Source organism: Chlamydomonas reinhardtii, chromosome 12 (assembly GCF_000002595.2).
Source record: "Chlamydomonas reinhardtii strain CC-503 cw92 mt+ chromosome 12, whole genome shotgun sequence".
Taxonomy (NCBI): domain Eukaryota; kingdom Viridiplantae; phylum Chlorophyta; class Chlorophyceae; order Chlamydomonadales; family Chlamydomonadaceae; genus Chlamydomonas; species Chlamydomonas reinhardtii.
In genome coordinates, this window is record NC_057015.1 from 7,909,852 (window position 1) to 7,923,347 (window position 13,496).

The following is a 13,496-nucleotide window of genomic DNA, read 5'->3' on the forward strand; positions in this document are numbered from 1 at the left end:
GGTATTACACAGTATTACATCCGGTGATCCGGTCTTCATGCCATGCATTGGCCTGACACCGGAGGGCAGTACGCCCGCTCGTTGCCGGCAACAGACATCCTCACATTCACACTCCTTTGCTCTGCAGTAATGCTTGATACAGCGTCCATGCAGCAGTGTGCCGTTTTAATAGCTCCCGTGCTCGTTTTTACCCAAACCCGCCAGCCCCCAAGTGCCCCAGCGTCACTCACTCCTGTCACGGCAGAGCAATTCCGGGCAAAAACACAGCCACAAACACGGCTGCCAATACACGCTCGCGCACACGTTGCACTCCCCAGTTCTCTTTTTTGTTGTCTTTTTGTGTCCCACATACCATACCACACTGTGCTCGTATTGCTGTGCTCCCAACTGCACTGGCCTGTAGCCAGCACTCGCAGGCTACATCCTTACATGTCAGAGGGCATACGCACCCCTGGCATCACTATCCTCGTCCAACGTGTCTGTGCAAACAATCTTATCCATACTGCGACATGCAGACCAATTATCTTGCATAGCATTGTAGGTTTGTGGCACGACGCCCCTGCTTTCCATGATCTTCTGTCAACAATGATAAACGTTCGCACGTCCGTCCTGCTGGGCTCTTTGCCACGCGCTTACATCGCGATACACACTTCCAAGCGAGAAGCTCTCAACCCTGGCGCTTACTGCTATGGCAGCGGCCTGCCTGTAATCCAGTGCACAAGAACCCAAACATCATTGACATTTTTATGTTGCGGCAGCAAGGACAAACGCGATCAGCTGTCAAGGTTCGTCATGAGCGTGGCGTGTCGCGGGGAGCCGAGCCCGTCCACAGCGCATGCCAGGTTCCGACACCACACACCGCACACACGCCAGCAACGCGGTCAAGCCATCGCTGAACGCTTGTGCCAGGGCTCAGGCACGGCTCTGGCGGGCTCCGGAGCGGCCTTGCTCGGGGCACCCCGCTCACCCGCCCTTCCGCTGCCCCTTGCCACCCCGGCTGCCGCTGCCCGTGCTCTCACGGCCGTCGCCGCCGCGACCGCCACGACCAGCACCGGCGCCCGCCTCGGCCCCGCCGGCCGGCTCATACTCGTCCCCCGTGCCGTCCATCAGCACCGCCCGGGTCTGTTGCTGCCGCAGCTGCTGATCCGTGAGCGCGGCAGCGCGCCGGCTGTTGCCACCAGCCTGACCCCCACCGGCACCGCCGCCAGCGGCCGGGGCGCCGCCAGCGCCGCCGGCCCCGGATGCGCCAGCTCCGCCGCCAGCTCCGCCGCCGCCGCCGCCGCCGCGGCCCTGCCGCGCGCCAGACCGAGGCTCGCCGCCGGCCTGGCCACCGCCCCGGCCGCCGCCGCCACCGCCTCCGCCGCCTCCGCCCGCCCGGCCGCCTTCCGGCGCCGGCGGCATTGCCTTGTGCTGCCAGCGCCCCTCCTGGTCTGCCGGGTGGTGCCCGTGCTGATGGTGCGACGTCGAGTAGTGGCCGTGGCTGTGGCCGTGGTGGCCGTGGCTGTGACCACCGTGGCCGTGGCCGTGGCTGTGTTGGTGGCTGCCCTTCGAGCTGGAGCCGCCGCGGCGGCTGGACACGCTCTGCCACTCCTGCTCTGAGGAATCCTGCGCCGCCGACTTGTCCTTGTCGCCGCCGTCAGCAGCAGGCTTCTCGGCCGAAGCCTGCTGCTGCTGCCCCTGCTGCTGGCCTTGCTGCCCCTGCTGCTGGCCTTGCTGCCCCTGCTGCTGGCTCCGGCTGCGCCCGCCGCCGCCCTGCTGGTGCTGGTGCTGCTGACCTCGGTGCCCTTCTTGCCGCCCGCCGCCGCCACCGCCCTCGCGATCCTCGCGGCCCTGGCCGCCGCCGCCGCCGCCGCCCTGCCGGCCGCCGGGCCCGTACGGCTGCTGCCCTGAGGCGTGGCCGTGGCTGTGGTGGTGGTGGCCGTGGTGGTGGTGCGGCCGGGGCCGCTCACTGCCGGAGGCAGGCGTGGCGTCGCCAGTGACGTAACCCTGGCTGGAGCCCGGGCGCGAGCCGCCGCCGCCGCCGGCACCGTGGCCTTTGGCCTGGTGCGAGCCGCCGGGGCCGTGGTGGCCGTGGTCAAGCGAGCCGCGGTGCCGCCCGCCCGACGCCGCGCTGGCCGGCGTGGCTGAGCCCGGCCGGCCCTGCTGCTGCTGCTGGCGCTGGTGGTGCTGCTGGGCAGCCGCGTGCTGCGCGACGGCGGTGCTGGCGAGCGCGGCGGCGGCCGCCGCCGCCTGCGAGGCGCCGCCAGCGCCGCCGGCGGCGCCCGCACCGGCGCCGGGCGTGGCGCCGCCGGCGGCGCCTGACGGCGATGTTGTGCCGGCGGTGGCGGCGCCGGAGGGGCTGATGCTATTGATGGCAGCTGCCAGGTAGCTGTTGGCGGAGGGCACGCGCAGCAGCGTCTGCGCTGCCGGCGAGACCGCTCCCGCCGCCACCGCGGCCGCCGCCGCCGCAGCCGCCGCTGCGGCAGCGGCGCTGGCGGCCGAGGCCGGCGTGGCAGGGCCGCTGGCGCCGAGGCCCTGTGACAGCGTCCCTGTGCCGCTGACGACGCGGCCCTGCTGAGGCCCCGCCGAGCCCGGCGTCTGCGGGGGCTGCTGCGCCGCAACCGCAGCAAAGCCGCTCACGGCGCCGCTCTTGCTGTTCGGAGCGGGCGTGGACGCGCCGGAGGCTGTCGCGGCGTCGCCCTTGGCACCGGCGGCCGGCGACGCGCCCGTGCCGGCGCCGGCATCGCGCGAGCCGGACCGCCGGTTGCCGTCGCCGCCGCCCTTGCCCGCATGGCCTTCATGACCGTCTGCGCCAGCCTGCGTGCCGCGGGGTATGGGTGCAAGCACATGTCAGGCAGGCGGGCGGGCGCATACGGTATGAGAAGGACACGTGCCTCAAGTGCCGCCTTTCAGACCAAAGAGTGCAGACACCGAAAAGGGCAGGGTTCGACAACACCTCACCTGCTGCTGCTGTGACGTCTTTCCGCCGCGCGAGCCGCCGCCGCCACCGCCGCCGTCAGCGCCGCTGCGCTGCTGGCCGCCGCCGCCACCGCCGCCGCGGTTGGGCGTTCCAGGCTGCGAGGAGGCGTGTGAGTGTGGCACGCTGCCCTGCGTGACAGGCAACGCAGGGTGCGCCGCCGCTGCGCCATGAGCCACGGACGCCGACGCCGGCGGCGGCGACGGCGGCGCGGCCGGTGCCTTTTGGGTCGAGCCGGAGGGCACGTGCGTGTGGTGCGCGAGCTGCTGGGGCTGATGCAGCGGGTGGTGTGGGGGGCGGTACGGCTCAGGTTTGGACTTGGGCTCTGATGCCGCCGCCGCCGCCGCCGCCGCCGCCGCCGCGGACTCCGGCGACTCCGGCGACGCGCCGGCCGGCGCCGGCACGGCGCTGGGCTCAGCTGCGCTCGGGCGCTGCGCCGCCGCCACCGCCGCTGCTGCGGGCTCCGATGCCGGCACCGGCACCGATACTGTGACCGCGGCCGGAGCTGCTGCTGCCGCCGCTGCCGCTGCCGCCGCCGCTGCCGCCGCTGCTGCGAGCGCCACGTCCCGGTACGGCCGGACCGTGACCGGCGCGTCTGGGCCCTCCGGCCTGCCCACCTTTCCGGACGCGGCGACGGCAGCACCCACCGGTGCCGGCGCTGCTGCCCCTCCTCCTCCAGGAGCCGGCGCAGTAGAGGCAGACGGCTCGGCCACGCTGAGGCCAGCCGGCAGCTTCCTGACCCCAGCCGCCGCCAGCTCGGCGGCCGGCGCGGCGGCGGACGGCGTGGGCGGGCTGTCAGGGCCGGGCGGCGCCGCAGCTGCAGCCTGCGGGCCGGGGTGCGTGCGGACGTAGCCAGCAGCCAGGGCCGCCGCCGCCGGGTGGTGCACTGCCAACGGCGAGCCGGTAGCGCTGGGCCCCGCCGACCCGGCGGGCCCCGCAGCCGCCGCCGCCACCGCCAGCGCAGCGCCAGCGTCACGGGGCTGGGCGCCCATCGCCGCCGCGAGTAGCGCCTGCGCCGCCGACGGCGAGCTCGTCGCCAGCGGCGCCGCCGCCGCTGCGGCCACCGCCCGTGGCAGCATCGCCACTGGGGCCGTGGAGTCCGTCCCGCCCTGCACCGCCACCGCCGCCTGTGGCGCGGCTGCAAGCGCGCCCGCTCCGCCCGAGGAGGTCCGCTGGGCGCCGATGGGGTCGTATCGCTGGTTGGGCTGCCGCGGGAGGGCAACGCCGGGCTGAGGCGCCTGCGCCGGGGCCGCCGGGGCTGCCTGCGACGGCGCCGGCTGCGGCTGTGGCGAGCCAAACGGCAGCGGGCCGCCCGCCGCCGACGCGGCGGAAGGCACGCTGGAACTCGTTGGTGCCGCCGCCACCGCCGCAGCCGCCGCCGCGCTGGGCACAGAGGCGGAGATGGCGCCGGCCTTGGCTAGGGCCAGTTGCGGCGGCAGGACCACAGGCGCCACGGGCGACGTCGACACGGCCGTGTGCTCCGCCGACGTCGCGCCGCTGGCGGCGCTGCTGGCGGCGCCGGAGGCGGCCGCCGCCGGCTTGGCCGGCACCGCGGACGCAGACAGCGCCGGCGGCGCCATGTGGGTCATGGCGGGCGCCGGTGGGCTGTGCGACAGCGGCGTCGAGCCCGAGGAGGAGAGGGAGGTGGGCGTCACCGCCGCCGGCGTCAGGTGCTGCAGAACCTCCGGCGCAGCGCCGGCGCTGCTGATGCTGCCAACGCTGCCAACCAAGGACAGCGGTGCAGAGCCCGCAGTCGCAGCAGCGGCAGGAGCGGCCTCCGTGGCTGCGCCAGCGGCGCCGGCAGGCGCCGCCGGCGCCCCGGCCGACACGCCTGCGTCAGCAGCCTTGGCCGCCAAGGACGCGACAGCTGCCGCAATGCCACCCTCCGCCAGCGCAATCGCCGGCTGCGGCTTCCGCGCAGCTCCCGCCGCCACCTCGGCCGCGCTGGCGCCGCCAGGCAGCAAAGAAGCCAGTTGCACACTGCCGCCGGCAGCCGTGCCCACCTGAAACAACCCGCCCCGCGCGCCCCGAGCCGCAGCGCCATCGGCGCCGCCGTCTTGCCCGTGCGCAGCCTCACCCGCCGCCGTCACAGGCGGCGAGAACCATCCCAACGAGTCGGTGCCACCGCCGCCGCCGCCGCCGGCAAGCACGGCGGCGCGCGCCGCCGCCATGCCGCCGGGGCCGCTGCCGGCGGCGCTGTTGGCGCCGCCGGTCACGCCGCCGCTGTACGACAGGCGCGGGTGCGATGTGGAGGAGTTGAAGGAGCCGGTGGCGCCGCCGTCAACGTCAAACAACAGTCCGTCGTCCAGCATCAGCGCGCCACTGGCCTGGCCCGACATCACAGCTGAGCCGCTGGACGCCTGCGGCCCGCCGCCGCCGCCACCCGCCGCCGCTGCTGCGGCGCCGCCGCCGTCGTGCGGCATGGCCACGCCCTGCGTCATCGCAGCCACCAGCGCACGCGTGTACTCAAGGTTGACCGAGTGCGGGTCCCGGCTGCCGCCGCCGTGGCCGTGCGACTGCATTGCCAACCCGCCGTGGGCTGCAAGGTGCGCCGCGATCGCCGCGGCCGCGGCGGCGTCGCCGCCCCTGGGGCCGGCGCCGCCGCCACCCAAGTGCGCGCCCAGCGAAGCGCCGCCGCCCGCGGCCTTGCCGTACGACTGGGATCCCGGGCTGGGCAGAGAGCCGCTTGGACTGGGCATCCAACCACCGGCGCTGCTGCCGCCCTCGTGCCCGCCGCCACCGCCACCGCCGCCGCCGCCGCCCTGGCTGCTGGTCACGCTGCCCGCCATAACGCCGCCGGCGCTACCGCCGGCGCCGGCGCTGCCGCCGACGCTGCCAGGGCCCTTGTTGTCGTACATGTACAGCGCGGCGGCGTTGTACCGCGCCCCGTGCGCGTACCACCACGACGGCGGCGAGTGCTGGATGTTGTGCGCGATGGCGGGTGGCGGCGGCGGCGGGAGCCCGGACGGCACGTGCGGCGACGGCGGCGACACACCCATCATCAGCTCGTGCGAGAAGCCCGGCATGCGGCCGTACTGGATCGAGGCGGCGGGGTGCGCCGCCGCCGCCATCATCGCCGCCGCCATGTGCGGCGGCGCGCCGCCGGCCAGCGCCGCCGCGGCGGCCGCCGCCGCGCTGGCACTGCTACCCGCTGAGCCCTGCCGCTGCATGCCGCCGGCCCCTTGGGAGCCCGATAGCGATGCCGGCCGGCTGCCGGAGGCGCTGCCGCCGCCGCCGCCGGCCCCGCCGCCGCCGCCTCCCGCCTGCCCGGCGCCCTTCCCGCCGGACAGGCCGCCGCTGCCCATGCGGCCGCCGCCGGGCTGCTGCCCGTACATGCCTGGCGGCATGGGCAGCGCCTGCAGCTGCGAGTAGAAGTGCTGGAACTGCTGCTGCTGGTGTTGCTGCTGCTGAGCCTGCGCATGCGCCTGCGCTTGCGCCTGCGCCTGGGCTTGCGCCTGGGCTTGGTTGGCCAAGTGGCTGAGCGGCGTCCCGTGGAGCTGCGCATACAGCTGCTGCAACTGCTGCTGCTGCTGGTGCTGGTGCGGCAGCGCGTGGGGCTGCAGCGCAGCACCCGCATGCAGCGCGCCCCCCTGGCCGCCAGGAAGCAACGCCACCGCCGCAGCCGCCGCGTGCGCCGCGCGCCCCGGCTCCACCTCACCGGCCACGGAGCCGTCCTCCGCCCCTACCGCCTCCGCGCCAGCATCGCCCTCCGCATACTCCGCGCCACCCTCCTCGCCGCCCGCGTGCCCGCGCCCGACATCCTCGCCCTCTCTCCCCCGCCCCGCGCGGCCCCCAGCCAGCTCCTCTCTGCCATGGAGAGCCGCCGCGCCGGCGGCGCCGCCGCGCCGCCGGATGCCCTCGCCCGCCTGCCGGAACGCCTGCGCCTCCTCATCAGGCGTCTCGCGATCGCGCTGGCCGCCGCTGCCACCACCCCCGCCGCCGCCGCCGCCGCCGCCGCCGCGCGCCGCGGCGCCGGAGGAGGGCAGCGCGCCGCGCTGCTGCAGCGTCAGCAGCTCCGCCACGGCGGCCTGCAGCATCATGGCCGTGGCATCCATGGGCTTGCCGGGCTGCTGCTGCTGCTGCTGCTGCTGCTGCTGCTGCTGCTGCTGCTGCGAGACGTAGGGGTCCAGGCCGCCGCCGGGCCGCAGCGCGGCGGTCGCCGCGCTCAGCGCCGCCTCGTTGCTGTTGCCGCGGCGGTCACTGGCGTTGGGCGGCGCCGCCGCGGCGCCGCGCCCGCCCAGGCGGCCTGCTGTGGCCGCTGCGGCCATGCCCACTTGCTGCTGCTGCTGCTGCTGCCGTTGCTGCTGCTGAGGGAGCGATTGAGGATTCTGCGGCTGGTGCGACGCCTCCGCCGCGGCCGCCGCGGCGGCCGCCGCCGCCGCAAGCGCCGGCACCGCGGACAGCGCGGTACTGGAGCCGATGCGCTGGCGGCTGGTTCCGGCGCTGCCGCTGCCGCTACCACCACTGGAGGAGCCGTCATGGGAGTACCGCCGAGGAGGCGGCGGCACTGGCTGCTGCTGCGGGTAGTACCCGGCGGCGCCGGCGCCCGCGCCCGCGCCGCCTCCACCGGTGTTGCTCCCGGCCGCCGCCTCGAACTGCTGTAGGTGGTGGCGCTGCAGCGCCGCCAGCGCCACGGCCGGCGGCTGGGGCTGGCCGCCGGCCGCCAGCGGCATGTGGGGCGCGTGGCCGGTGGCGCTGTAGTTGGCGGCGGCGGCGGCGGCGGCCAGCAGCGCCGACTCCAGTTGCTGCTGGTGCGGGTGCGCGGCGTGGGCGTGCGGCGCGTGGAGCGGCAGGTGGTGGGCCGACCCCACCGGCGCGGCCAGCGCCGCCTGCGGCTGCGAATGTAGGAACGCCGCGCTGGCGGCGGCCGCGGGCGGCGGCGGCGGCGGCAGGGGAAACGCCAGGAACTGTTGCGGCGCTCCCGCGGGCGCCGCAGCCGCGGGGTGGCCGGCGTGCGCGTGCGGCAGCACGGCCGGCACGAGCGCGGGCTGGCGGCCGAAGCCGGCGGCTTGCAACAGATGATTCAGCTGCGCCGCCGCCGCCGCCGCCTCGGGCGCCATGCCCGCCAGGTTCGCCGGCGCCGCGCCGCCCCACTGGCCTGTAGGCAGCATGTACGGAATCACGGGCACAAGGGCCGGGGCGGCGGGAGCGCCCCCCGCGCCGGCGCCAGGCGCGCCCCGCTGCATGCCGCGGCCGGCCGGCGGCCCAGCTGGCGAGTTCCGCGCGGCCGGCAGCGCTGCCCCAGCGGAGGGCGGCGGCGGCGGCGGAGGCGGCTGCGTGGCGACTAGCGAGGCGGCGGGCACCTCCGCGGCGACGGCGGCCGGCAGCGCCGGCGCCGACCCCGCGGCCACTGCCGCCACCGCCGTCGGCAGCGCATTCGGGAGCGGCATCGACTCCTGCTGCTGCTGCTGCTGCTGCTGCTGCTGCAGCTGGTGCTGCCTGCTGCCGCTCATGAGCTGCTGCTCCACCTCCTCCGACAGCACCACCGGCAGCGCGTACGGCAACTGCATGCGCGGCGACGAGGCGCCCATGAAGTCGGCGCCCTCCGCCACCGTCACCGGCACCGCGCTCGGCAGCGTCGCCACCACCGGCGGCAATCCCGCGCCCGGCGACTCCACCGTCGCCGCGGCCGCGGCAGTGGGCCCAACGGTAACCTGCGGCGACTCCGACGCCGGCTGCGATGGGCTCCGGTCGGCCTCCTGCTCATCCTCGTCCTCGACGCCGGCGGCGCCGCCACGCGCCGGAGGCGCAGGCGAGGGGTCCTCGCTCTCCAGCGCACCGCGGGAGCGCAGCGCCGCCGCGGCGGCGCTGCTCGGCGTCGCGGTGAGCCCCTCCGACGACGCGGCGGCGTCCTCCGACACGTCCGATGGGCCCTGCCCCATCGCTGCGCCGCCTTCGCCGTCCGCTCCGGCCTCGCCACCCTGCGCAACCGGCAGCACGCGCTCCTTGCCGCTGTCCGCCGGCTCCACCTTCACCTCCGCAGCCTGGCGCGGCTGCTCGCGCCGCCCGCCCAGGCTGATGGCGGCGGCGGCGGCCGCCGCCGTGGGCGACAGCACCGGCCCGCCCGGCGCCTGCATCACCGGCGCCGACATGACCCGCGACATCTTGCCCATATCCCCGGACGACTGTGACACCAGCGGGCCGAGCGCCACAGCACCTAGCCCCGGTACCGGCACCGCCGCACCGCCCGGCGCCGCCACCGGCAGCTGCGGCGCCGCCGCCGCCGCGCCCATGGGCGCCGCGGCGGTGGCTGCGAGCAGCTGCTGCCCCCAGCCCAGCATTTGCTGGAAGACTAGGCCGGCCGCCGGCGCGGCAGGCGCGGGAGCCTGGCCGCTGCCATGCGCCAACAGCGGCGTTCCCTGGCCATGGACCAGCGGCATCGCTTGCTGCGGGGTTCGGGAGGTATCGGGCAAAACGTGGTTGCGAGGTAAGCGACATGGGTGGGGAAGTGCAGACACGGGAATGCGTGGTGGGAGCTTGAGAGCCAAGTATGCGGACTAGGAGTGCCATCAGCAAAAAAAGCAGGGGTGGAAGCTCATGCTGTGGTACCTGCAGAGCGTGTGCGAGCATGTGTTGCCGGATCTGCAACTCCGCGCCGCTGGTGGCGGCCGCCGCGGCGGCCGACGCCGCGGCCAGGTTGTCAGCGGCCGCCGACATCGTCGACGCCAAATTGGCGGCCGAGGCGCCCGCAGCGGTGGCGGAGCCACTTGCTAGCTGGCTGAGCGCAATGATGGCGTTGGCGGCCGAGCCGCTGCGCAACAACGATTCCGTCTCCTGCGCCGCTGCCGCCAGCGTCGGGCCCTCGGCCGGCGCACCCAACACCACCCATTGTGCCGTTGCATTTAGAGACGCCGGCGGCGCGAGCGCTGGCGCCGCTGCCGGCAATGGCGCCGCACCCGCAGCTCCGGCTGACGAGGCGACGGCCGCGGCCGCAGCAGCAGCAGCGGCGGCTGCCGCTGCCGCCGCGGCGTTGGCGCCACGGCCCGACCCGCTGTGCCCCTGGCCCTGCCCCTGTGCCGGCGCCTCCTGCCGCCGACCCACATGAAGGTCACCCGCCACATTCCCAAACACCACTTGCGGAAGCGCCGCCGCTGCTGCGCCGCCGCCACCACGCAAACTGCTGCCGGCACCGCCGCCACTCGGTGCACTGGAAGCCCCACCGCCCGCGATGGGCGGCGCAGAGATGCTGGGCGGCGGCGGCGCCGGCATGTGCGGGAAGGGCTGCGGCATGGGCCGCACCGCCACGGGGTGGTGCAGCCCCGGGGCTCCCATCACGGCGCCGCCGTTGAGCTGCGAGGCATCCGAGGAAACACGCATGAAAGATTGAGGTCATGCCCCTTGTACTGCTGTCAAGTTGATAATGAGCCCCCTTGTGCGTGAGTGGTCTTGTCACGTCAGGTTATGCCCCAGGTTTCATGCCCCATATGCACGTAGCCAAAGCCGCAGGCGCACGGCCAGGCCGGCCTCTCACCTGGTCCACAACCCCAGTGGCCGCCAGCGGCTTGCGGTTGGGCCGCTGCGCGTTCCACACCTTGCCAAAAAAGTTGTCAAAATTTCGTGACGCCACCACCGCCCCCAGCTCCTGCGACCGACGGCAAGAGCAGGTTCGGCCTCGTTTCAGGTTCGGCCCTGGCCACCTCGTGTATCCGCAGTGTGCACCTTCACCACTCCTTCACTCATCCCATGTCTTGAGCTCGGACACAGCTTCCGAACACAACACAATCCTTTGCCCGGCACGCCAGCCGCCAGCCCTCCTTCTTCACGACGCCTCAGCCCCGCGCCCCCCCCCAGGAAGTTATTATTGCTTGCACCTATCGCCTCTGCCTGTGCGCCACCAGTTTGACTTGGTTTGGTTTAGCCCCGGCTGATATTTACAATCCTCCCCCACCGCCCCCTCCGTCCCGCCGCCCGGCCGCACCTTGGTCTGCTCCGCAATGGCCGCCAGCATGCGCGCGCCGTGCTCGAATGCGCGGCGGATGCGCAGGTAGGAGGCCTTGGACACGGAGCGGCCCAGGTTGTTGTTGGGCAGGATGGGGTCCATCACGTTGAGCTGCTTGATGGCGAACGGCTTCACCTCGCCGCCCATGGCCGCCACCTGCGGCGCCGTGTACTTGTTGTAGGCCCGCGTCATGAAGTGCTCCGTCAGCAGCGGCTCGCGCTGCAGCGGCTCCGGCGTCTCCACTGTGGGGTAGCAGTAACGTAAGGCGTGGGGCAGTAGCAGCGGAGGAGGAGGAGGAAGAGGAGGAGGAGCAGCGTCAGCAGCAGCAGGAGCCGGAGCCCATGTCAGCACCAGGTGGTCAGCAGGAGGCGTCAGGAGGCGGGCACGTGCGCGAACGCGCGCGGCAACACAGGGCTTGCGGGGGTTTTGAGGCACAGTGCCAACGCTGAAAAGGCGGCGGGCAACACTGCGGGCGCGGGGGCTCACCGACGGGGTTGGGGAAGCTGGCCAGCGGTATGGGGCCCTGCAGCGTGAGGCAGTAGCGCTCCCAGTCAAAGCCGCTGCACTCCACCAGGAACTTGTACAGAACCTGCAGGGCAGCGAGGAGGCAAGAGAAGCGCGGAAGAGGTAAGACAGGTAACATGCATCACGGAAAGCGGCAACGTGGGTCGGGTAACGCGCCCCCTGGGGCAGGCCTCCAGGCCCCACTCGTCAACAGCCTCCCTCTTTCAGCCCCGCATAACCCCGCCTTCTCTGCCGCCGCCGCCGCCGCCCCACCTGCAGTGGGTTGCTGAGCTCGCGGTGGTAGAGGTTGATGACGTACAGCACCAGCGTCTCCAGCGCGTAGGTGGAGATGAGGCCGTGGTGCGCGCCCAGCACGCGGCTCTCGTAGTAGCACCAGCCCTTGACCTGCAGGGGCGGGCGGCGGCGCAGGCGGCAGGTGTGGCGGGTGTGGCAAGGGTGTGGGGTGAGGCAGGAAGAGGCGGCCGGGGGGGGGGGGAGAGGCGGCCGGGAGGAAGTGGTAGAAGGTAGACCATCTTGGGAGCAGCAATCGGTACCGACGATGTCGACTAGCTCCCGGCTCCAGCTCCAGCTCCACGAGAGTTAGGAATGCCCTTGGGCCCGTTGAGATAAGGGCATGGCTTGCTCGGCCCTTCCGTGCGCCGGGTGTTCCCCTCCTTCCCTCCCTCCCTCCCTCCCTCCCTCCCTCCCTCCCTCCCTCCCTCCCTCTCACCAGTATGATGCTGTCCTTGAACAAGTGCTTGCGAGCGGTGATGGCCTTGTCCACGAACGCGTCCACGTCCTCCAGGAAGTTGTAGGTGTTGAGGCCGCCGATCTGGAAGAACGAGATGTCCACCACGATGTTGTCCACCAGGCACTTGAGCAGCTTGACCTGCAGGGGGGAGGAGGAGGAGGAAGTGGAGGAGGATAAGGTAAGGCCAGGTTGACTACACCCATCCACCAGAATGAATACCAAATATTTTGATGTAGACGTGAGGGAGGGGAGGGGCAGGGAGGAAAAGTGTCGAGGAGCGAAAGGTCAGGATAGACGGGAAAGGATGTCGGGCAGGTGCGGGGGTTGTGGTTGAGGCCGCGGCGGGCGGCGGGCGGCGTGGCGGCGGCGCGCCAACCCAACTCCTCCAGGCAGGCTGCCGGCGCTTCCTCTGGTGAGAACCCATGGATGTTTGCAGAGTATTGCTCTGCACGGTGCGTTTGCCTCACCTCCGCATGGATGACCTGCACGTTTGCCACCTTGAAGGCGGCGTGTGGGTTGTTGGCCTCGTCCTCGAGACACAGCTGCAGGGTCGTGGCCCACGTATCCCGCAGCTGGTCTTTGAGCGACTGCGCGCGGCTGCTGTAGCTGTAGATGGACAGGTCGATGTCTCCATCGGGCAGATAGGTTTTTAGCGGCACGGAGCCGAAAGGAACCGCCGTCACCTGCAGCCGCGCCAGCCAAGATCGAAATGAATTCCCCCCCACAAGCCCTGACCCCGGACTCCCGGACTGGCAATCGCCGGGTCCAATCGCATATGCATGCATCAAGTGAAAAGCAGCTTACATCGTGCGGTGCGAAGCAGCGCTTCACAAGCTGCGTGACGTGCTCAGTGATAACAAATCGACGTTGGAGCGAGAGCGTAGTTGGCCGGATTCTGCAGCACATACAGCACAAACACAGCATAAACAACGCAACACTAGAGGCAGGGCAACAGTTAAACGGCCCCGGCGAGAGCTCACCTCGAGATAAGCGTATCCGTGCGCGATAGCAGGTCATTTCCGAATTCCGGCGATAGCTTCCGAAGAGCAGCAGGGGCAGAGGGGTATGGCTGAGAAAATGACTGGGACATCGTGGCAAGAATGCCCTCAAAGGACCCGTCTCCCTCTACAGTCTAGATCTGCCATATGTTTCTGCTTTTTCACAGCTTAGGATTCGACAATGCGGATTCGTATTCAAGAGGAGGTGGCTGGAGCGCAAGGTAGTACTCGGGCTCTGCGCAAGGATGAATCGAGACTACAATCGGGATTGTATTTGCCGTTGAGTATGTTTTGTGGCGTCTGTGACGTGCAAGACAGGGAGCTCCGTCGCGCTCCGATACACAACTC

The 13,496-nt window shown here is 72.3% G+C and overlaps 1 protein-coding gene across 1 annotated transcript; it reads right to left on the reverse strand.

Moving 5' to 3' along the window:
* Window positions 1-2: 2 nt before the first annotated feature.
* On the reverse strand, window positions 3-13,397 carry CHLRE_12g552650v5 (uncharacterized protein). Its single transcript, XM_043069024.1, has 11 exons — window positions 13,131-13,397; window positions 12,955-13,045; window positions 12,618-12,833; window positions 12,130-12,288; window positions 11,673-11,804; window positions 11,382-11,484; window positions 10,875-11,137; window positions 10,428-10,538; window positions 9,506-10,246; window positions 2,941-9,342; window positions 3-2,796 (listed from the first exon to the last, which is right to left on the reverse strand). The coding sequence occupies exons 1-11, from the start codon at window positions 13,238-13,240 to the stop codon at window positions 964-966; spliced, it is 10,161 nt and encodes a 3,386-aa protein (XP_042918966.1). The 5' UTR covers window positions 13,241-13,397; the 3' UTR covers window positions 3-963.
* Between the last annotated feature and the right edge of the window lie 99 nt (window positions 13,398-13,496).

Bases quoted from the DNA above. Each gene is read 5' to 3' on its own strand.
- CHLRE_12g552650v5 (XM_043069024.1), bottom strand. From the start codon at position 13,240: ATGTCCCAGTCATTTTCTCAGCCATACCCCTCTGCCCCTGCTGCTCTT. The intron at 12,289-12,617 runs GTGAGGCAAACG...TCCCCCCTGCAG, and splicing joins TGCAGGTCATCCATGCGGAG to GTCAAGCTGCTCAAGTGCCT. The intron at 10,247-10,427 runs GTGAGAGGCCGG...GATGCCTCGCAG, and splicing joins CCACTGGGGTTGTGGACCAG to CTCAACGGCGGCGCCGTGAT.